Here is a 22672-nt window from a genome sequence, read left to right as displayed (position 1 = left end):
TTCCTGAGGAGGAGGAGGAGGTGGTGAGAGAAGTGGGTGCGAGAGCAGAGACTTGGGCTGCCTTTTATAGCAGTCCTGCACTGCCTCGGGCCCAGTAGCAGCTTGGTGGAAGTAATAATTTTGTGACCAGCTCATGGCAAATGTGCACCATCCCAGCTAATGGCAGGGGCTGTGTCCTGGTTTCCTGCACTGCGGCCTCTTCATTTCCTGGCTTCTGCCGTGTGCGTTCCTATGTGAAGACTTCTGTTAGGGCCGGGATGAGAGGCCTAAGTATTTCCAGGACATAAACACGTCAGAGTCGGCAGAATGCTCGCATCATGGTCTGGTGGCATTCCATGCGGGCACGTGAGGTGAACCTGTGTCATTCCTGTGGGTTTGTTTGTGGCAAAGTTCTTAGGGCATCACTCTTGTTCTTCTTGGACACATGCACCTCTCTCCCTCATCTCTGCGTGAGAGCACGTGAGTTTTCATGTGCAGCCTGGTGTTCTGGAGCATTCGGGAAGTGGGTCAGATATGCTTTGTGGTCTTGCTTCCCCTCTAATACGTCTCCCTTTGGCCAACAGCCCATGCCCGCTTCTGCAGCTCATTCCTGCTCTTGCCCTGGGCTGGATGACCAGCTGTGCCAAGGTTGGCCTTGGCTGCATGGATGGTGCTCCCCAAGCCACTCTATCAATCCCATGTGTGCAGTGGACAGAGAAGCGAAAATAAAAGAGAAAACAACTTGGAGCTTGTTACAAGGCAGTTTGCTAAAGCAAACACAAAGCGTTATGCGTGTATGAGAAAAGCAGAAAAATAAATAATGTTATGTCCAGCTTCCCTCAGCAAGTGATGGCTAGCCACTTCCCGGGAAGCAGGGCTTCCTCATGTGTAGTGGGTGCTCAGGAAGGCCAGCTTTGTAAATAAGGCTGCAGGAATGGGCTCTGTGGGAGGAGTCCAGCGTCTCCCGCCGCGTCTGACTGAGTCAGTTCCAAGGGTGTCCAAAGGGGACTCAGCGCTGCCCAACACTGAGCACATTTGTCACCCTGATGATGCCTCTGTGAAAGCGTATGTCATGAGAAATGGTCTGGGCTGGAAGGGAACTTAAAGATCATTTCTTTCCACTCCCGCTGCCCTCAGCAGACGGGCACTGACGCCACCCACTAAACCGGGTTGATCAAAGAGGTGTCCAGCCTGGCCTTGCACACTTCCAGGGTTGCGGCATCCCAAACTTTTCTGGGCAATTTCCTACAGTGCCTCACCAGCCTCACAGTGAGGTATCTTTGTCAGCTCCCAGAGAAAGGGAACAAAGAAAATTGCACTGCCGGGATTCCAGCGCTGAGCTTCCTCCACTTTTTCCAATGGGCAAACAGGTAGAGTTGCAACAGGAAGAAGGAGAAATCAGAGGCCAAAGTTTGAATGCAAAACCAACTTTATTGAGTCAAAAGAAGAAAAGGAGGAGGCTCACAGAGGGCACCGGGAGCAGCCACTAAGATGCAGTCGGGGTGTCCATCTGGCCGGCCTGCAGAGGGAAGGAGGCCAACAGGTCCCACTAGGGCTTGCATTGAGCGGTGCTGAGAGGAAATGAAAAGGAAGAGAAAAAAGAGAGGAGAGGAGAGGAAACAATAGGCAGAAGCTCTAAATCCAGAGTCTTAAAGTTCTGTCTTCAGTCCAGCAGCGTGTTCTGAGGTCGTGGAGGTTCTTGCCTGAGGATGTTGGTGGCGGCAGCAGCTTTAGCAGGGACGACAGCATCTTTCACCATAGCCGCTGGTGATGCAGGAGATGTCAAAGCCCCCGGAGCTGATGGGCACTCCTTCAGAGCTGAGGATGCTGCCAACGGCAGCGGAGGTGGAGGATCCCACCACGGTGTTCTGTGGGAAGGAGCTGAGGATGGGCCCGGGCAGGGTCACCAGCACAGCAGGCGGCTCAATGACGACGGTGGAGCTCTGGCACTGCCTGACACAGCACTCATTGCAGCTGTTGGCCAGCGGGCAGGGGCCGCAGGGCTGGCAGCAAGGGTTGCAGGGCCGGCACTGCTGGCACTTCTCAGGGCAGGACATGTCTCGAGCCTGGCGGTGCACCTGGCACAGAGGGCAGGGAGGAAGCAGAGCACACGCACACCTGAGACACAGCCCGCAAGGCACCCCCAGCAACACGAGGCCCCTGCTGCTTGCGCAGCTCCTGCCTGTGCGGGCCCAAACTGGGCATCCTGGGCCTCAGCCCAGCACGCTCCTTCAGAGCTCAGCCAGCCCCAGCCGTGCTCCTGCCCAGCCTGGATGCAAAGAAGCACCTCAGCCCAGCCTCAGCCTCTGGCCAGAACACACGCTCTCCCCTCTGCCCACACGAGCACCCTCGGAGAACACCCCAGAAGAACAAGGAGCGGGAACAAGGGCTGGAAAGCTCAACCCTGTCCTAGAGAGGGTGGAGGAGAAAGGGGCTTCCAACTCACCTGGTTCCCAAGGAGCAGGAGGTGACAGAAGTGGATGAGACAGCCACCAGTTAGGCTGCCTTTTATGCTGGCCCCACAGTGCCTCAGGGCTCAAAGTCCGTGCTGCCTGAGTGATAAATTTCCTGTGTGATCCCAATGAATGGAAAGATCTCTGGGAATGGTATGGCATGACTTGCCGGTTCCCTCTACCATGACTTTGCATTTCCTGGCCTACATCATTCCCATTCCCTCACGGACACTTCTTCTGAGAGCTGGTATGTGAGATTCCAGTTTTCCTGAGGGCAAGGATGTGTTGGTGTGCAGAAATTATGAAATTCTGAATTAATTGCAGAAGGGATGCCAAGGAGGCAGGTGATGCCAGCCTGGGGCACTCTGGTGATTTGTCCCTGCCAGATTTTTTCTAATTCCTGCTGACTGGAAGGGCCTCATCTGCTCCCAGCCCTCTGCTCTTTGAATTGTCGCCCAAGGGTTCCCCTGTGTGCTTTTCCCATGGGGTAGAACCTCTTTGCCTTCCTCCTCGGCCTGCACAATCCATGAGACTCCTGTAGCACTGCTGCCTGAGCTTCTGGCCTGCTTGGAGTGCTGTGTCCCTGCTCTGGCTGGGAGCTGCCCAGCAGCTCCTGAGTCACATCCCTTGCCATGGCCTGCGCCCCATGTGCTGCCCCGCAATAATGTGCGTGGCAGCGTGGCTGTGCCCCAGTGTGTGCGAGTGCCTGCACATCCCTGTGCTTGTGCACTCGTGGGAACACCCCCTGAGAGCCTCTGGCCTACACGGGGATGGTTGTGCACAGGGCAGAGCACTTGTGTGCAGCCCCCTGCCCGTGTGCCTGTGCACGTTTGCTGGGGTCTGTGCGTCTGGGTTCATCTCTGTGCACACCTGGGCAGGCTGGCAATGTGTCAGTGCCCGTTTGTGTGTCTGCGTGTGTGTGTGTGTGTGTCCACAGCTGTGCCTGAGCTCACGTCTCAGCCCAGCCATTCCAAGCCTCGTAGGGACTTCCCTGCCCAGCAGTGCCAGCCACTCGCACACACTCAGCCCCGCGTTATCGGCAGGGACCTGGAGAGGCCCACGGCCCTCACGGCACACCGAGGACAATCCCAAAGCCAGGCCATCCCTTTGATGCTGCCCCAGGCAGCCTTGGGACACTCCGCTCTTTCCCGGGGTCCTTGCTCCTGCCTCATGGAGAAACTTGGAGGTTACCGGGTTCTGGTGGCTCTGTGGAGATGGGGGAGTCCTGTGGCCACCGTGGCCTTTGTCCTGAGCCAGGAGCTATGGGAGAAGGATGCTGTCAAAGAGCACGAGGCATGTGGAGAAAAGAGTTTGACCATGTCTGGGAGGTGGAGGCAGGAAGGTGGAAGATTTGCTCCTCTCCCACATCCAGAAGGGGAAAAAGTGGCAGCTGCCAGCACGATGTGAGGAGGATTTTGGTTCTGTTCTCGTGCTTGGTTGAGCCAGTGAAACCCCTCAGCCCTGCGTGTCTGGACAGAAGGTGGGCAGAAGGCTTATTGTGAGGGAGCTGTTTGAAGAGAGGACGTTGTGGACTATCCCCAGGCATTGCTGATTGCCATTCCCTCACCGGTGACCTTTTAACATCATCCTCTCCTGCTGGTCACCATTTTGGAGAAGCCAGGGATATGTTTGTCAGCTCCAATGGAAAAGGCACACATTAAAGTCCACCGTGGAGTGTCCACCCTCTGCTGTGTCCACCTTTTGCCATGAGCTCACTGGAGGAGTTTCCACACAAGGAAGGAGAAAGCAGAGGCCCAGGTTTGGATGCAAAACAACTTTATTGAGTCTAAGGAAGAACAGGCTCACAGAGGAGCATCCACTGAGGTGCAGAGGGCGTGTCCATCTGCCTGACCTGCAGAGGAACGGAGGGAGGCCAACAGGTCCCAGTAGGCTGGCATTGAGTGGTGCTGACAGGAAAAGGAAGAAGGGGAAGAGAGTGGAAGAAAACAGCAGTAATCCAAGGGGTTAAATCGTTGTTCCCAAGATCCATCTTCAGTCCAGCCCCAAGTTCTGAGGTCGTGGAGGTTCTTGCTCGAGGATGTTGCCAGCAGATTTAGCAGGGGGGACAGCATCTGCTGCCATAGCCGCTGGTGATGCAGGAGATGTCAAAGCCGCCAGAGTTGATGGGCACTCCGCCAGAGCTGAGGATGCTGCCAACAGCAGCCGAGGTGGAGGATCCCACCACGGTGTTCTGTGGGAAGGAGCTGAGGATGGGCCCGGGCAGGGTCACCACGACTGCGGAGGGCTGGATGGCCACGGTGGAGCTCTGGCACTGCCTGACACAGCACTCATTGCAGCTGTTGGCCAGCGGGCAGGGGCCGCAGGGCTGGCAGCAAGGGTTGCAGGACATGGCTCGGGGTCACAGGTGCACCTGGCACAGAGGGCAGGGAGAAGCAGAATGTTAGGATGCTTGAGAAGCAGCACTGCCCCCAAGCACCCTGCAGCCAAGGCACCTCCTGGCCCACACTGCACTGCCCACCTCAAAGCCCAGGAGCCACCTCAGCCAAGTCCCAGCCTCTCTCTGCACAAGATCTTCTCCCCCTGCCTTCTCCCAGCAGAAGCAGCTGCCAGCCCTGGGCTCTGACAGCCTCGATCAGCTGAGACCTCCAGCCAGGAAAGAGCTGGTCTGGAAGCAGGAAGAGAAGGGGAAGAAGGATTGGAGGCTTCCCACTCACCTGATTCCTGAGGAGGAGGAGGAGGAGGTGAGAGAAGTGGGTGCGAGAGCAGAGACTTGGGCTGCCTTTTATAGCAGTCCTGCACTGCCTCGGGCCCAGTAGCAGCTTGGTGGAAGTAATAATTTTGTGACCAGCTCATGGCAAATGTGCACCATCCCAGCTAATGGCAGGGGCTGTGTCCTGGTTTCCTGCACTGCGGCCTCTTCATTTCCTGGCTTCTGCCGTGTGCGTTCCTATGTGAAGACTTCTGTTAGGGCCGGGATGAGAGGCCTAAGTATTTCCAGGACATAAACACGTCAGAGTCGGCAGAATGCTCGCATCATGGTCTGGTGGCATTCCATGCGGGCACGTGAGGTGAACCTGTGTCATTCCTGTGGGTTTGTTTGTGGCAAAGTTCTCAGGGCATCACTCTTGTTCTTCTTGGACACATGAACCTCTCTCCCTCATCTCTGCGTGAGAGCACGTGAGTTTTCATGTGCAGCCTGGTGTTCTGGAGCATTCGGGAAGTGGGTCAGATATGCTTTGTGGTCTTGCTTCCCCTCTAATACGTCTCCCTTTGGCCAACAGCCCATGCCCGCTTCTGCAGCTCATTCCTGCTCTTGCCCTGGGCTGGATGACCAGCTGTGCCAAGGTTGGCCTTGGCTGCATGGATGGTGCTCCCCAAGCCACTCTATCAATCCCATGTGTGCAGTGGACAGAGAAGCGAAAATAAAAGAGAAAACAACTTGGAGCTTGTTACAAGGCAGTTTGCTAAAGCAAACACAAAGCGTTATGCGTGTATGAGAAAAGCAGAAAAATAAATAATGTTATGTCCAGCTTCCCTCAGCAAGTGATGGCTAGCCACTTCCCGGGAAGCAGGGCTTCCTCATGTGTAGTGGGTGCTCAGGAAGGCCAGCTTTGTAAATAAGGCTGCAGGAATGGGCTCTGTGGGAGGAGTCCAGCGTCTCCCGCCGCGTCTGACTGAGTCAGTTCCAAGGGTGTCCAAAGGGGACTCAGCGCTGCCCAACACTGAGCACATTTGTCACTCTGATGATGCCTCTGTGAAAGCGTATGTCATGAGAAATGGTCTGGGCTGGAAGGGAACTTAAAGATCATTTCTTTCCACTCCCACTGCCCTCAGCAGACGGGCACTGACGCCACCCACTAAACCGGGTTGATCAAAGAGGTGTCCAACCTGGCCTTGCACACTTCCAGGGTTGAGGCATCCCAAACTTTTCTGGGCAATTTCCTACAGTGCCTCACCAGCCTCACAGTGAGGCACATCTTTGTCAGCTCCCAGAGAAAGGGAACAAAGAAAATTGCACTGCCGGGATTCCAGCGCTGAGCTTCCTCCACTTTTTCCAATGGGCAAACAGGTAGAGTTGCAACAGGAAGAAGGAGAAATCAGAGGCCAAAGTTTGAATGCAAAACCAACTTTATTGAGTCAAAAGAAGAAAAGGAGGAGGCTCACAGAGGGCACCGGGAGCAGCCACTAAGATGCAGTCGGGGTGTCCATCTGGCCGGCCTGCAGAGGGAAGGAGGCCAACAGGTCCCACTAGGGCTTGCATTGAGCGGTGCTGAGAGGAAATGAAAAGGAAGAGAAAAAAGAGAGGAGAGGAGAGGAAACAATAGGCAGAAGCTCTAAATCCAGAGTCTTAAAGTTCTGTCTTCAGTCCAGCAGCGTGTTCTGAGGTCGTGGAGGTTCTTGCCTGAGGATGTTGGTGGCGGCAGCAGCTTTAGCAGGGACGACAGCATCTTTCACCATAGCCACTGGTGATGCAGGAGATGTCAAAGCCCCCGGAGCTGATGGGCACTCCTTCAGAGCTGAGGATGCTGCCAACGGCAGCGGAGGTGGAGGATCCCACCACGGTGTTCTGTGGGAAGGAGCTGAGGATGGGCCCGGGCAGGGTCACCAGCACAGCAGGGGGCTCAATGACGACGGTGGAGCTCTGGCACTGCCTGACACAGCACTCATTGCAGCTGTTGGCCAGCGGGCAGGGGCCGCAGGGCTGGCAGCAAGGGTTGCAGGGCCGGCACTGCTGGCACTTCTCAGGGCAGGACATGTCTCGAGCCTGGCGGTGCACCTGGCACAGAGGGCAGGGAGGAAGCAGAGCACACGCACACCTGAGACACAGCCCGCAAGGCACCCCCAGCAACACGAGGCCCCTGCTGCTTGCGCAGCTCCTGCCTGTGCGGGCCCAAACTGGCGATCCTGGGCCTCAGCCCAGCACGCTCCTTCAGAGCTCAGCCAGCCCCAGCCGTGCTCCTGCCCAGCCTGGATGCAAAGAAGCACCTCAGCCCAGCCTCAGCCTCTGGCCAGAACACACGCTCTCCCCTCTGCCCACACGAGCACCCTCGGAGAACACCCCAGAAGAACAAGGAGCGGGAACAAGGGCTGGAAAGCTCAACCCTGTCCTAGAGAGGGTGGAGGAGAAAGGGGCTTCCAACTCACCTGGTTCCCAAGGAGCAGGAGGTGACAGAAGTGGATGAGACAGCCACCAGTTAGGCTGCCTTTTATGCTGGCCCCACAGTGCCTCAGGGCTCAAAGTCCGTGCTGCCTGAGTGATAAATTTCCTGTGTGATCCCAATGAATGGAAAGATCTCTGGGAATGGTATGGCATGACTTGCCGGTTCCCTCTACCATGACTTTGCATTTCCTGGCCTACATCATTCCCATTCCCTCACGGACACTTCTTCTGAGAGCTGGTATGTGAGATTCCAGTTTTCCTGAGGGCAAGGATGTGTTGGTGTGCAGAAATTATGAAATTCTGAATTAATTGCAGAAGGGATGCCAAGGAGGCAGGTGATGCCAGCCTGGGGCACTCTGGTGATTTGTCCCTGCCAGATTTTTTCTAATTCCTGCTGACTGGAAGGGCCTCATCTGCTCCCAGCCCTCTGCTCTTTGAATTGTCGCCCAAGGGTTCCCCTGTGTGCTTTTCCCATGGGGTAGAACCTCTTTGCCTTCCTCCTCGGCCTGCACAATCCATGAGACTCCTGTAGCACTGCTGCCTGAGCTTCTGGCCTGCTTGGAGTGCTGTGTCCCTGCTCTGGCTGGGAGCTGCCCAGCAGCTCCTGAGTCACATCCCTTGCCATGGCCTGCGCCCCATGTGCTGCCCCGCAATAATGTGCGTGGCAGCGTGGCTGTGCCCCAGTGTGTGCGAGTGCCTGCACATCCCTGTGCTTGTGCACTCGTGGGAACACCCCCTGAGAGCCTCTGGCCTACACGGGGATGGTTGTGCACAGGGCAGAGCACTTGTGTGCAGCCCCCTGCCCGTGTGCCTGTGCACGTTTGCTGGGGTCTGTGCGTCTGGGTTCATCTCTGTGCACACCTGGGCAGGCTGGCAATGTGTCAGTGCCCGTTTGTGTGTCTGTGTGTGTGTGTGTGTGTCCACAGCTGTGCCTGAGCTCACGTCTCAGCCCAGCCATTCCAAGCCTCGTAGGGACTTCCCTGCCCAGCAGTGCCAGCCACTCGCACACACTCAGCCTCGCGTTATCGGCAGGGACCTGGAGAGGCCCACGGCCCTCACGGCACACCGAGGACAATCCCAAAGCCAGGCCATCCCTTTGATGCTGCCCCAGGCAGCCTTGGGACACTCCGCTCTTTCCCGGGGTCCTTGCTCCTGCCTCATGGAGAAACTTGGAGGTTACCGGGTTCTGGTGGCTCTGTGGAGCCGGGGGAGTCCTGTGGCCACCGTGGCTTTTGTCCTGAGCCAGGAGCTATGGGAGAAGGATGCTGTCAAAGAGCACGAGACATGTGGAGAAAAGAGTTTGACCATGTCTGGGAGGTGGAGGCAGGAAGGTGGAAGATTTGCTCCTCTCCCACATCCAGAAGGGGAAAAAGTGGCAGCTGCCAGCACGATGTGAGGAGGATTTTGGTTCTGTTCTCGTGCTTGGTTGAGCCAGTGAAACCCCTCAGCCCTGTGTGTCTGGACAGAAGGTGGGCAGAAGGCTTATTGTGAGGGAGCTGTTTGAAGAGAGGACGTTGTGGACTATCCCCAGGCATTGCTGATTGCCATTCCCTCACCGGTGACCTTTTAACATCATCCTCTCCTGCTGGTCACCATTTTGGAGAAGCCAGGGATGTGTTTGTCAGCTCCAATGGAAAAGGCACAAATTAAAGTCCACCATGAAGTGTCCACCCTCTGCTGTGTCCACCTTTTGCCATGAGCTCACTGGAGGAGTTCCCACACAAGGAAGGAGAAAGCAGAGGCCCAGGTTTGGATGCAAAACAACTTTATTGAGTCTAAGGAAGAACAGGCTCACAGAGGACACCAGGAGCATCCACTGAGGTGCAGAGGGCGTGTCCGTCTGCCTGACCTGCAGAGGAACGGAGGGAGGCCAACAGGTCCCAGTAGGCTGGCATTGAGTGGTGCTGACAGGAAAAGGAAGAAGGGGAAGAGAGTGGAAGAAAACAGCAGTAATCCAAGGGGTTAAATCCGTTGTTCCCAAGATCCATCTTCAGTCCAGCCCCAAGTTCTGAGGTCGTGGAGGTTCTTGCTCGAGGATGTTGCCAGCAGATTTAGCAGGGGGGACAGCATCTGCTGCCATAGCCGCTGGTGATGCAGGAGATGTCAAAGCCCCCGGAGCTGATGGGCACTCCGCCAGAGCTGAGGATGCTGCCAACAGCAGCCGAGGTGGAGGATCCCACCACGGTGTTCTGTGGGAAGGAGCTGAGGATGGGCCCGGGCAGGGTCACCACGACTGCGGAGGGCTGGATGGCCACGGTGGAGCTCTGGCACTGCCTGACACAGCACTCATTGCAGCTGTTGGCCAGCGGGCAGGGGCCGCAGGGCTGGCAGCAAGGGTTGCAGGACATGGCTCGGGGTCACAGGTGCACCTGGCACAGAGGGCAGGGAGAAGCAGAATGTTAGGATGCTTGAGAAGCAGCACTGCCCCCAAGCACCCTGCAGCCAAGGCACCTCCTGGCCCACACTGCACTGCCCACCTCAAAGCCCAGGAGCCACCTCAGCCAAGTCCCAGCCTCTCTCTGCACAAGATCTTCTCCCCCCTGCCTTCTCCCAGCAGAAGCAGCTGCCAGCCCTGGGCTCTGACAGCCTCGATCAGCTGAGACCTCCAGCCAGGAAAGAGCTGGTCTGGAAGCAGGAAGAGAAGGGGAAGAAGGATTGGAGGCTTCCCACTCACCTGATTCCTGAGGAGGAGGAGGAGGAGGTGAGAGAAGTGGGTGCGAGAGCAGAGACTTGGGCTGCCTTTTATAGCAGTCCTGCACTGCCTCGGGCCCAGTAGCAGCTTGGTGGAAGTAATAATTTTGTGACCAGCTCATGGCAAATGTGCACCATCCCAGCTAATGGCAGGGGCTGTGTCCTGGTTTCCTGCACTGCGGCCTCTTCATTTCCTGGCTTCTGCCGTGTGCGTTCCTATGTGAAGACTTCTGTTAGGGCCGGGATGAGAGGCCTAAGTATTTCCAGGACATAAACACGTCAGAGTCGGCAGAATGCTCGCATCATGGTCTGGTGGCATTCCATGCGGGCACGTGAGGTGAACCTGTGTCATTCCTGTGGGTTTGTTTGTGGCAAAGTTCTCAGGGCATCACTCTTGTTCTTCTTGGACACATGCACCTCTCTCCCTCATCTCTGCGTGAGAGCACGTGAGTTTTCATGTGCAGCCTGGTGTTCTGGAGCATTCGGGAAGTGGGTCAGATATGCTTTGTGGTCTTGCTTCCCCTCTAATACGTCTCCCTTTGGCCAACAGCCCATGCCCGCTTCTGCAGCTCATTCCTGCTCTTGCCCTGGGCTGGATGACCAGCTGTGCCAAGGTTGGCCTTGGCTGCATGGATGGTGCTCCCCAAGCCACTCTATCAATCCCATGTGTGCAGTGGACAGAGAAGCGAAAATAAAAGAGAAAACAACTTGGAGCTTGTTACAAGGCAGTTTGCTAAAGCAAACACAAAGCGTTATGCGTGTATGAGAAAAGCAGAAAAATAAATAATGTTATGTCCAGCTTCCCTCAGCAAGTGATGGCTGGCCACTTCCCGGGAAGCAGGGCTTCCTTGTGTGCAGTGGGTGCTCAGGAAGGCCAGCTTTGTAAATAAGGCTGCAGGAATGGGCTCTGTGGGAGGAGTCCAGCGTCTCCCGCCACGTCTGACTGAGTCAGTTCCAAGGGTGTCCAAAGGGGACTCAGCGCTGCCCAACACTGAGCACATTTGTCACTCTGATGATGCCTCTGTGAAAGCGTATGTCATGAGAAATGGTCTGGGCTGGAAGGGAACTTAAAGATCATTTCTTTCCACTCCCGCTGCCCTCAGCAGATGGGCACTGACGCCACCCACTAAACCGGGTTGATCAAAGAGGTGTCCAACCTGGCCTTGCACACTTCCAGGGTTGCGGCATCCCAAACTTTTCTGGGCAATTTCCTACAGTGCCTCACCAGCCTCACAGTGAGGCACATCTTTGTCAGCTCCCAGAGAAAGGGAACAAAGAAAATTGCACTGCCGGGATTCCAGCGCTGAGCTTCCTCCACTTTTTCCAATGGGCAAACAGGTAGAGTTGCAACAGGAAGAAGGAGAAATCAGAGGCCAAAGTTTGAATGCAAAACCAACTTTATTGAGTCAAAAGAAGAAAAGGAGGAGGCTCACAGAGGGCACCGGGAGCAGCCACTAAGATGCAGTCGGGGTGTCCATCTGGCCGGCCTGCAGAGGGAAGGAGGCCAACAGGTCCCACTAGGGCTTGCATTGAGCGGTGCTGAGAGGAAATGAAAAGGAAGAGAAAAAAGAGAGGAGAGGAGAGGAAACAATAGGCAGAAGCTCTAAATCCAGAGTCTTAAAGTTCTGTCTTCAGTCCAGCAGCGTGTTCTGAGGTCGTGGAGGTTCTTGCCTGAGGATGTTGGTGGCGGCAGCAGCTTTAGCAGGGACGACAGCATCTTTCACCATAGCCACTGGTGATGCAGGAGATGTCAAAGCCCCCGGAGCTGATGGGCACTCCTTCAGAGCTGAGGATGCTGCCAACGGCAGCGGAGGTGGAGGATCCCACCACGGTGTTCTGTGGGAAGGAGCTGAGGATGGGCCCGGGCAGGGTCACCAGCACAGCAGGCGGCTCAATGACGACGGTGGAGCTCTGGCACTGCCTGACACAGCACTCATTGCAGCTGTTGGCCAGCGGGCAGGGGCCGCAGGGCTGGCAGCAAGGGTTGCAGGGCCGGCACTGCTGGCACTTCTCAGGGCAGGACATGTCTCGAGCCTGGCGGTGCACCTGGCACAGAGGGCAGGGAGGAAGCAGAGCACACGCACACCTGAGACACAGCCCGCAAGGCACCCCCAGCAACACGAGGCCCCTGCTGCTTGCGCAGCTCCTGCCTGTGCGGGCCCAAACTGGCGATCCTGGGCCTCAGCCCAGCACGCTCCTTCAGAGCTCAGCCAGCCCCAGCCGTGCTCCTGCCCAGCCTGGATGCAAAGAAGCACCTCAGCCCAGCCTCAGCCTCTGGCCAGAACACACGCTCTCCCCTCTGCCCACACGAGCACCCTCGGAGAACACCCCAGAAGAACAAGGAGCGGGAACAAGGGCTGGAAAGCTCAACCCTGTCCTAGAGAGGGTGGAGGAGAAAGGGGCTTCCAACTCACCTGGTTCCCAAGGAGCAGGAGGTGACAGAAGTGGATGAGACAGCCACCAGTTAGGCTGCCTTTTATGCTGGCCCCACAGTGCCTCAGGGCTCAAAGTCCGTGCTGCCTGAGTGATAAATTTCCTGTGTGATCCCAATGAATGGAAAGATCTCTGGGAATGGTATGGCATGACTTGCCGGTTCCCTCTACCATGACTTTGCATTTCCTGGCCTACATCATTCCCATTCCCTCACGGACACTTCTTCTGAGAGCTGGTATGTGAGATTCCAGTTTTCCTGAGGGCAAGGATGTGTTGGTGTGCAGAAATTATGAAATTCTGAATTAATTGCAGAAGGGATGCCAAGGAGGCAGGTGATGCCAGCCTGGGGCACTCTGGTGATTTGTCCCTGCCAGATTTTTTCTAATTCCTGCTGACTGGAAGGGCCTCATCTGCTCCCAGCCCTCTGCTCTTTGAATTGTCGCCCAAGGGTTCCCCTGTGTGCTTTTCCCATGGGGTAGAACCTCTTTGCCTTCCTCCTCGGCCTGCACAATCCATGAGACTCCTGTAGCACTGCTGCCTGAGCTTCTGGCCTGCTTGGAGTGCTGTGTCCCTGCTCTGGCTGGGAGCTGCCCAGCAGCTCCTGAGTCACATCCCTTGCCATGGCCTGCGCCCCATGTGCTGCCCCGCAATAATGTGCGTGGCAGCGTGGCTGTGCCCCAGTGTGTGCGAGTGCCTGCACATCCCTGTGCTTGTGCACTCGTGGGAACACCCCCTGAGAGCCTCTGGCCTACACGGGGATGGTTGTGCACAGGGCAGAGCACTTGTGTGCAGCCCCCTGCCCGTGTGCCTGTGCACGTTTGCTGGGGTCTGTGCGTCTGGGTTCATCTCTGTGCACACCTGGGCAGGCTGGCAATGTGTCAGTGCCCGTTTGTGTGTCTGTGTGTGTGTGTGTGTGTCCACAGCTGTGCCTGAGCTCACGTCTCAGCCCAGCCATTCCAAGCCTCGTAGGGACTTCCCTGCCCAGCAGTGCCAGCCACTCGCACACACTCAGCCTCGCGTTATCGGCAGGGACCTGGAGAGGCCCACGGCCCTCACGGCACACCGAGGACAATCCCAAAGCCAGGCCATCCCTTTGATGCTGCCCCAGGCAGCCTTGGGACACTCCGCTCTTTCCCGGGGTCCTTGCTCCTGCCTCATGGAGAAACTTGGAGGTTACCGGGTTCTGGTGGCTCTGTGGAGCTGGGGGAGTCCTGTGGCCACCGTGGCTTTTGTCCTGAGCCAGGAGCTATGGGAGAAGGATGCTGTCAAAGAGCACGAGACATGTGGAGAAAAGAGTTTGACCATGTCTGGGAGGTGGAGGCAGGAAGGTGGAAGATTTGCTCCTCTCCCACATCCAGAAGGGGAAAAAGTGGCAGCTGCCAGCACGATGTGAGGAGGATTTTGGTTCTGTTCTCGTGCTTGGTTGAGCCAGTGAAACCCCTCAGCCCTGCGTGTCTGGACAGAAGGTGGGCAGAAGGCTTATTGTGAGGGAGCTGTTTGAAGAGAGGACGTTGTGGACTATCCCCAGGCATTGCTGATTGCCATTCCCTCACCGGTGACCTTTTAACATCATCCTCTCCTGCTGGTCACCATTTTGGAGAAGCCAGGGATATGTTTGTCAGCTCCAATGGAAAAGGCACACATTAAAGTCCACCGTGGAGTGTCCACCCTCTGCTGTGTCCACCTTTTGCCATGAGCTCACTGGAGGAGTTCCCACACAAGGAAGGAGAAAGCAGAGGCCCAGGTTTGGATGCAAAACAACTTTATTGAGTCTAAGGAAGAACAGGCTCACAGAGGACACCAGGAGCATCCACTGAGGTGCAGAGGGCGTGTCCATCTGCCTGACCTGCAGAGGAACGGAGGGAGGCCAACAGGTCCCAGTAGGCTGGCATTGAGTGGTGCTGACAGGAAAAGGAAGAAGGGGAAGAGAGTGGAAGAAAACAGCAGTAATCCAAGGGGTTAAATCCGTTGTTCCCAAGATCCATCTTCAGTCCAGCCCCAAGTTCTGAGGTCGTGGAGGTTCTTGCTCGAGGATGTTGCCAGCAGATTTAGCAGGGGGGACAGCATCTGCTGCCATAGCCGCTGGTGATGCAGGAGATGTCAAAGCCCCCGGAGCTGATGGGCACTCCGCCAGAGCTGAGGATGCTGCCAACAGCAGCGGAGGTGGAGGATCCCACCACGGTGTTCTGTGGGAAGGAGCTGAGGATGGGCCCGGGCAGGGTCACCACGACTGCGGAGGGCTGGATGGCCACGGTGGAGCTCTGGCACTGCCTGACACAGCACTCATTGCAGCTGTTGGCCAGCGGGCAGGGGCCGCAGGGCTGGCAGCAAGGGTTGCAGGACATGGCTCGGGGTCACAGGTGCACCTGGCACAGAGGGCAGGGAGAAGCAGAATGTTAGGATGCTTGAGAAGCAGCACTGCCCCCAAGCACCCTGCAGCCAAGGCACCTCCTGGCCCACACTGCACTGCCCACCTCAAAGCCCAGGAGCCACCTCAGCCAAGTCCCAGCCTCTCTCTGCACAAGATCTTCTCCCCCCTGCCTTCTCCCAGCAGAAGCAGCTGCCAGCCCTGGGCTCTGACAGCCTCGATCAGCTGAGACCTCCAGCCAGGAAAGAGCTGGTCTGGAAGCAGGAAGAGAAGGGGAAGAAGGATTGGAGGCTTCCCACTCACCTGATTCCTGAGGAGGAGGAGGAGGAGGTGAGAGAAGTGGGTGCGAGAGCAGAGACTTGGGCTGCCTTTTATAGCAGTCCTGCACTGCCTCGGGCCCAGTAGCAGCCTGGTGGAAGTAATAATTTTGTGACCAGCTCATGGCAAATGTGCACCATCCCAGCTAATGGCAGGGGCTGTGTCCTGGTTTCCTGCACTGCGGCCTCTTCATTTCCTGGCTTCTGCCGTGTGCGTTCCTATGTGAAGACTTCTGTTAGGGCCGGGATGAGAGGCCTAAGTATTTCCAGGACATAAACACGTCAGAGTCGGCAGAATGCTCGCATCATGGTCTGGTGGCATTCCATGCGGGCACGTGAGGTGAACCTGTGTCATTCCTGTGGGTTTGTTTGTGGCAAAGTTCTCAGGGCATCACTCTTGTTCTTCTTGGACACATGCACCTCTCTCCCTCATCTCTGCGTGAGAGCACGTGAGTTTTCATGTGCAGCCTGGTGTTCTGGAGCATTCGGGAAGTGGGTCAGATATGCTTTGTGGTCTTGCTTCCCCTCTAATACGTCTCCCTTTGGCCAACAGCCCATGCCCGCTTCTGCAGCTCATTCCTGCTCTTGCCCTGGGCTGGATGACCAGCTGTGCCAAGGTTGGCCTTGGCTGCATGGATGGTGCTCCCCAAGCCACTCTATCAATCCCATGTGTGCAGTGGACAGAGAAGCGAAAATAAAAGAGAAAACAACTTGGAGCTTGTTACAAGGCAGTTTGCTAAAGCAAACACAAAGCGTTATGCGTGTATGAGAAAAGCAGAAAAATAAATAATGTTATGTCCAGCTTCCCTCAGCAAGTGATGGCTAGCCACTTCCCGGGAAGCAGGGCTTCCTCATGTGTAGTGGGTGCTCAGGAAGGCCAGCTTTGTAAATAAGGCTGCAGGAATGGGCTCTGTGGGAGGAGTCCAGCGTCTCCCGCCGCGTCTGACTGAGTCAGTTCCAAGGGTGTCCAAAGGGGACTCAGCGCTGCCCAACACTGAGCACATTTGTCACTCTGATGATGCCTCTGTGAAAGCGTATGTCATGAGAAATGGTCTGGGCTGGAAGGGAACTTAAAGATCATTTCTTTCCACTCCCGCTGCCCTCAGCAGACGGGCACTGACGCCACCCACTAAACCGGGTTGATCAAAGAGGTGTCCAGCCTGGCCTTGCACACTTCCAGGGTTGCGGCATCCCAAACTTTTCTGGGCAATTTCCTACAGTGCCTCACCAGCCTCACAGTGAGGCACATCTTTGTCAGCTCCCAGAGAAAGGGAACAAAGAAAATTGCACTGCCGGGATTCCAGCGCTGAGCTTCCTCCACTTTTTCCAATGGGCAAACAGGTAGAGTTGCAACAGGAAGAAGGAGAAATCAGAGGCCAAAGTTTGAATGCAAAACCAACTTTATTGAGTCAAAAGAAGAAAAGGAGGAGGCTCACAGAGGGCACCGGGAGCAGCCACTAAGATGCAGTCGGGGTGTCCATCTGGCCGGCCTGCAGAGGGAAGGAGGCCAACAGGTCCCACTAGGGCTTGCATTGAGCGGTGCTGAGAGGAAATGAAAAGGAAGAGAAAAAAGAGAGGAGAGGAGAGGAAACAATAGGCAGAAGCTCTAAATCCCGAGTCTTAAAGTTCTGTCTTCAGTCCAGCAGCGTGTTCTGAGGTCGTGGAGGTTCTTGCCTGAGGATGTTGGTGGCGGCAGCAGCTTTAGCAGGGACGACAGCATCTTTCACCATAGCCGCTGGTGATGCAGGAGATGTCAAAGCCCCCGGAGCTGATGGGCACTCCTTCAGAGCTGAGGATGCTGCCAACGGCAGCGGAGGTGGAGGATCCCACCACGGTGTTCTGTGGGAAGGAGCTGAGGATGGGCCCGGGCAGGGTCACCAGCACAGCAGGCGGCTCAATGACGACGGTGGAGCTCTGGCACTGCCTGACACAGCACTCATTGCAGCTGTTGGCCAGCGGGCAGGGGCCGCAGGGCTGGCAGCAAGGGTTGCAGGGCCGGCACTGCTGGCACTTCTCAGGGCAGGACATGTCTCGAGCCTGGCGGTGCACCTGGCACAGAGGGCAGGGAGGAAGCAGAGCACACGCACACCTGAGACACAGCCCGCAAGGCACCCCCAGCAACACGAGGCCCCTGCTGCTTGCGCAGCTCCTGCCTGTGCGGGCCCAAACTGGCGATCCTGGGCCTCAGCCCAGCACGCTCCTTCAGAGCTCAGCCAGCCCCAGCCGTGCTCCTGCCCAGCCTGGATGCAAAGAAGCACCTCAGCCCAGCCTCAGCCTCTGGCCAGAACACACGCTCTCCCCTCTGCCCACACGAGCACCCTCGGAGAACACCCCAGAAGAACAAGGAGCGGGAACAAGGGCTGGAAAGCTCAACCCTGTCCTAGAGAGGGTGGAGGAGAAAGGGGCTTCCAACTCACCTGGTTCCCAAGGAGCAGGAGGTGACAGAAGTGGATGAGACAGCCACCAGTTAGGCTGCCTTTTATGCTGGCCCCACAGTGCCTCAGGGCTCAAAGTCCGTGCTGCCTGAGTGATAAATTTCCTGTGTGATCCCAATGAATGGAAAGATCTCTGGGAATGGTATGGCATGACTTGCCGGTTCCCTCTACCATGACTTTGCATTTCCTGGCCTACATCATTCCCATTCCCTCACGGACACTTCTTCTGAGAGCTGGTATGTGAGATTCCAGTTTTCCTGAGGGCAAGGATGTGTTGGTGTGCAGAAATTATGAAATTCTGAATTAATTGCAGAAGGGATGCCAAGGAGGCAGGTGATGCCAGCCTGGGGCACTCTGGTGATTTGTCCCTGCCAGATTTTTTCTAATTCCTGCTGACTGGAAGGGCCTCATCTGCTCCCAGCCCTCTGCTCTTTGAATTGTCGCCCAAGGGTTCCCCTGTGTGCTTTTCCCATGGGGTAGAACCTCTTTGCCTTCCTCCTCGGCCTGCACAATCCATGAGACTCCTGTAGCACTGCTGCCTGAGCTTCTGGCCTGCTTGGAGTGCTGTGTCCCTGCTCTGGCTGGGAGCTGCCCAGCAGCTCCTGAGTCACATCCCTTGCCATGGCCTGCGCCCCATGTGCTGCCCCGCAATAATGTGCGTGGCAGCGTGGCTGTGCCCCAGTGTGTGCGAGTGCCTGCACATCCCTGTGCTTGTGCACTCGTGGGAACACCCCCTGAGAGCCTCTGGCCTACACGGGGATGGTTGTGCACAGGGCAGAGCACTTGTGTGCAGCCCCCTGCCCGTGTGCCTGTGCACGTTTGCTGGGGTCTGTGCGTCTGGGTTCATCTCTGTGCACACCTGGGCAGGCTGGCAATGTGTCAGTGCCCATTTGTGTATCTGTGTGTGTGTGTGTGTGTGTCCACAGCTGTGCCTGAGCTCACGTCTCAGCCCAGCCATTCCAAGCCTCGTAGGGACTTCCCTGCCCAGCAGTGCCAGCCACTCGCACACACTCAGCCCCGCGTTATCGGCAGGGACCTGGAGAGGCCCACGGCCCTCACGGCACACCGAGGACAATCCCAAAGCCAGGCCATCCCTTTGATGCTGCCCCAGGCAGCCTTGGGACACTCCGCTCTTTCCCGGGGTCCTTGCTCCTGCCTCATGGAGAAACTTGGAGGTTACCGGGTTCTGGTGGCTCTGTGGAGCTGGGGGAGTCCTGTGGCCACCGTGGCCTTTGTCCTGAGCCAGGAGCTATGGGAGAAGGATGCTGTCAAAGAGCACGAGGCATGTGGAGAAAAGAGTTTGACCATGTCTGGGAGGTGGAGGCAGGAAGGTGGAAGATTTGCTCCTCTTCCACATCCAGAAGGGGAAAAAGTGGCAGCTGCCAGCACGATGTGAGGAGGATTTTGGTTCTGTTCTCGTGCTTGGTTGAGCCAGTGAAACCCCTCAGCCCTGCGTGTCTGGACAGAAGGTGGGCAGAAGGCTTATTGTGAGGGAGCTGTTTGAAGAGAGGACGTTGTGGACTATCCCCAGGCATTGCTGATTGCCATTCCCTCACCGGTGACCTTTTAACATCATCCTCTCCTGCTGGTCACCATTTTGGAGAAGCCAGGGATGTGTTTGTCAGCTCCAATGGAAAAGGCACAAATTAAAGTCCACCATGAAGTGTCCACCCTCTGCTGTGTCCACCTTTTGCCATGAGCTCACTGGAGGAGTTCCCACACAAGGAAGGAGAAAGCAGAGGCCCAGGTTTGGATGCAAAACAACTTTATTGAGTCTAAGGAAGAACAGGCTCACAGAGGACACCAGGAGCATCCACTGAGGTGCAGAGGGCGTGTCCGTCTGCCTGACCTGCAGAGGAACGGAGGGAGGCCAACAGGTCCCAGTAGGCTGGCATTGAGTGGTGCTGACAGGAAAAGGAAGAAGGGGAAGAGAGTGGAAGAAAACAGCAGTAATCCAAGGGGTTAAATCCGTTGTTCCCAAGATCCATCTTCAGTCCAGCCCCAAGTTCTGAGGTCGTGGAGGTTCTTGCTCGAGGATGTTGCCAGCAGATTTAGCAGGGGGGACAGCATCTGCTGCCATAGCCGCTGGTGATGCAGGAGATGTCAAAGCCGCCAGAGTTGATGGGCACTCCGCCAGAGCTGAGGATGCTGCCAACAGCAGCGGAGGTGGAGGATCCCACCACGGTGTTCTGTGGGAAGGAGCTGAGGATGGGCCCGGGCAGGGTCACCACGACTGCGGAGGGCTGGATGGCCACGGTGGAGCTCTGGCACTGCCTGACACAGCACTCATTGCAGCTGTTGGCCAGCGGGCAGGGGCCGCAGGGCTGGCAGCAAGGGTTGCAGGACATGGCTCGGGGTCACAGGTGCACCTGGCACAGAGGGCAGGGAGAAGCAGAATGTTAGGATGCTTGAGAAGCAGCACTGCCCCCAAGCACCCTGCAGCCAAGGCACCTCCTGGCCCACACTGCACTGCCCACCTCAAAGCCCAGGAGCCACCTCAGCCAAGTCCCAGCCTCTCTCTGCACAAGATCTTCTCCCCCTGCCTTCTCCCAGCAGAAGCAGCTGCCAGCCCTGGGCTCTGACAGCCTCGATCAGCTGAGACCTCCAGCCAGGAAAGAGCTGGTCTGGAAGCAGGAAGAGAAGGAGAAGGATTGGAGGCTTCCCACTCACCTGATTCCTGAGGAGGAGGAGGAGGAGGAGGAGGTGAGAGAAGTGGGTGCGAGAGCAGAGACTTGGGCTGCCTTTTATAGCAGTCCTGCACTGCCTCAGGCCCAGTAGCAGCTTGGTGGAAGTAATAATTTTGTGACCAGCTCATGGCAAATGTGCACCATCCCAGCTAATGGCAGGGGCTGTGTCCTGGTTTCCTGCACTGCGGCCTCTTCATTTCCTGGCTTCTGCCGTGTGCGTTCCTATGTGAAGACTTCTGTTAGGGCCGGGATGAGAGGCCTAAGTATTTCCAGGACATAAACACGTCAGAGTCGGCAGAATGCTCGCATCATGGTCTGGTGGCATTCCATGCGGGCACGTGAGGTGAACCTGTGTCATTCCTGTGGGTTTGTTTGTGGCAAAGTTCTTAGGGCATCACTCTTGTTCTTCTTGGACACATGCACCTCTCTCCCTCATCTCTGCGTGAGAGCACGTGAGTTTTCATGTGCAGCCTGGTGTTCTGGAGCATTCGGGAAGTGGGTCAGATATGCTTTGTGGTCTTGCTTCCCCTCTAATACGTCTCCCTTTGGCCAACAGCCCATGCCCGCTTCTGCAGCTCATTCCTGCTCTTGCCCTGGGCTGGATGACCAGCTGTGCCAAGGTTGGCCTTGGCTGCATGGATGGTGCTCCCCAAGCCACTCTATCAATCCCATGTGTGCAGTGGACAGAGAAGCGAAAATAAAAGAGAAAACAACTTGGAGCTTGTTACAAGGCAGTTTGCTAAAGCAAACACAAAGCGTTATGCGTGTATGAGAAAAGCAGAAAAATAAATAATGTTATGTCCAGCTTCCCTCAGCAAGTGATGGCTAGCCACTTCCCGGGAAGCAGGGCTTCCTCATGTGTAGTGGGTGCTCAGGAAGGCCAGCTTTGTAAATAAGGCTGCAGGAATGGGCTCTGTGGGAGGAGTCCAGCGTCTCCCGCCGCGTCTGACTGAGTCAGTTCCAAGGGTGTCCAAAGGGGACTCAGCGCTGCCCAACACTGAGCACATTTGTCACCCTGATGATGCCTCTGTGAAAGCGTATGTCATGAGAAATGGTCTGGGCTGGAAGGGAACTTAAAGATCATTTCTTTCCACTCCCGCTGCCCTCAGCAGACGGGCACTGACGCCACCCACTAAACCGGGTTGATCAAAGAGGTGTCCAGCCTGGCCTTGCACACTTCCAGGGTTGCGGCATCCCAAACTTTTCTGGGCAATTTCCTACAGTGCCTCACCAGCCTCACAGTGAGGCACATCTTTGTCAGCTCCCAGAGAAAGGGAACAAAGAAAATTGCACTGCCGGGATTCCAGCGCTGAGCTTCCTCCACTTTTTCCAATGGGCAAACAGGTAGAGTTGCAACAGGAAGAAGGAGAAATCAGAGGCCAAAGTTTGAATGCAAAACCAACTTTATTGAGTCAAAAGAAGAAAAGGAGGAGGCTCACAGAGGGCACCGGGAGCAGCCACTAAGATGCAGTCGGGGTGTCCATCTGGCCGGCCTGCAGAGGGAAGGAGGCCAACAGGTCCCACTAGGGCTTGCATTGAGCGGTGCTGAGAGGAAATGAAAAGGAAGAGAAAAAAGAGAGGAGAGGAGAGGAAACAATAGGCAGAAGCTCTAAATCCAGAGTCTTAAAGTTCTGTCTTCAGTCCAGCAGCGTGTTCTGAGGTCGTGGAGGTTCTTGCCTGAGGATGTTGGTGGCGGCAGCAGCTTTAGCAGGGACGACAGCATCTTTCACCATAGCCGCTGGTGATGCAGGAGATGTCAAAGCCCCCGGAGCTGATGGGCACTCCACCAGAGCTGAGGATGCTGCCAACGGCAGCGGAGGTGGAGGATCCCACCACGGTGTTCTGTGGGAAGGAGCTGAGGATGGGCCCGGGCAGGGTCACCAGCACAGCAGGCGGCTCAATGACGACGGTGGAGCTCTGGCACTGCCTGACACAGCACTCATTGCAGCTGTTGGCCAGCGGGCAGGGGCCGCAGGGCTGGCAGCAAGGGTTGCAGGGCCGGCACTGCTGGCACTTCTCAGGGCAGGACATGTCTCGAGCCTGGCGGTGCACCTGGCACAGAGGGCAGGGAGGAAGCAGAGCACACGCACACCTGAGACACAGCCCGCAAGGCACCCCCAGCAACACGAGGCCCCTGCTGCTTGCGCAGCTCCTGCCTGTGCGGGCCCAAACTGGCGATCCTGGGCC

General features: G+C 56.5%; 1 protein-coding gene across 1 annotated transcript; it reads right to left on the bottom strand.

The window, feature by feature from the left end:
- Positions 1-14726: 14726 nt before the first annotated feature.
- On the bottom strand, positions 14727-15488 carry LOC309582198 (feather keratin 3-like; the record flags this gene model as incomplete). The annotated part of the gene is made up of 2 exons (XM_082297236.1): positions 14727-15025; positions 15350-15488. 2 exons carry the CDS (start codon positions 15486-15488, stop codon positions 14727-14729), a joined length of 438 nt encoding a protein of 145 aa, XP_082153362.1.
- Positions 15489-22672: the final 7184 nt, after the last annotated feature.

This window comes from Coloeus monedula (genome assembly GCF_965178545.1).
Source record: "Coloeus monedula genome assembly, chromosome: 26".
In the NCBI taxonomy this organism is placed as follows: Eukaryota; Metazoa; Chordata; class Aves; order Passeriformes; family Corvidae; genus Coloeus; species Coloeus monedula.
Note: the sequence above shows the minus strand (reverse complement) of the source record. Positions and strands in the feature narration are given on the sequence as shown.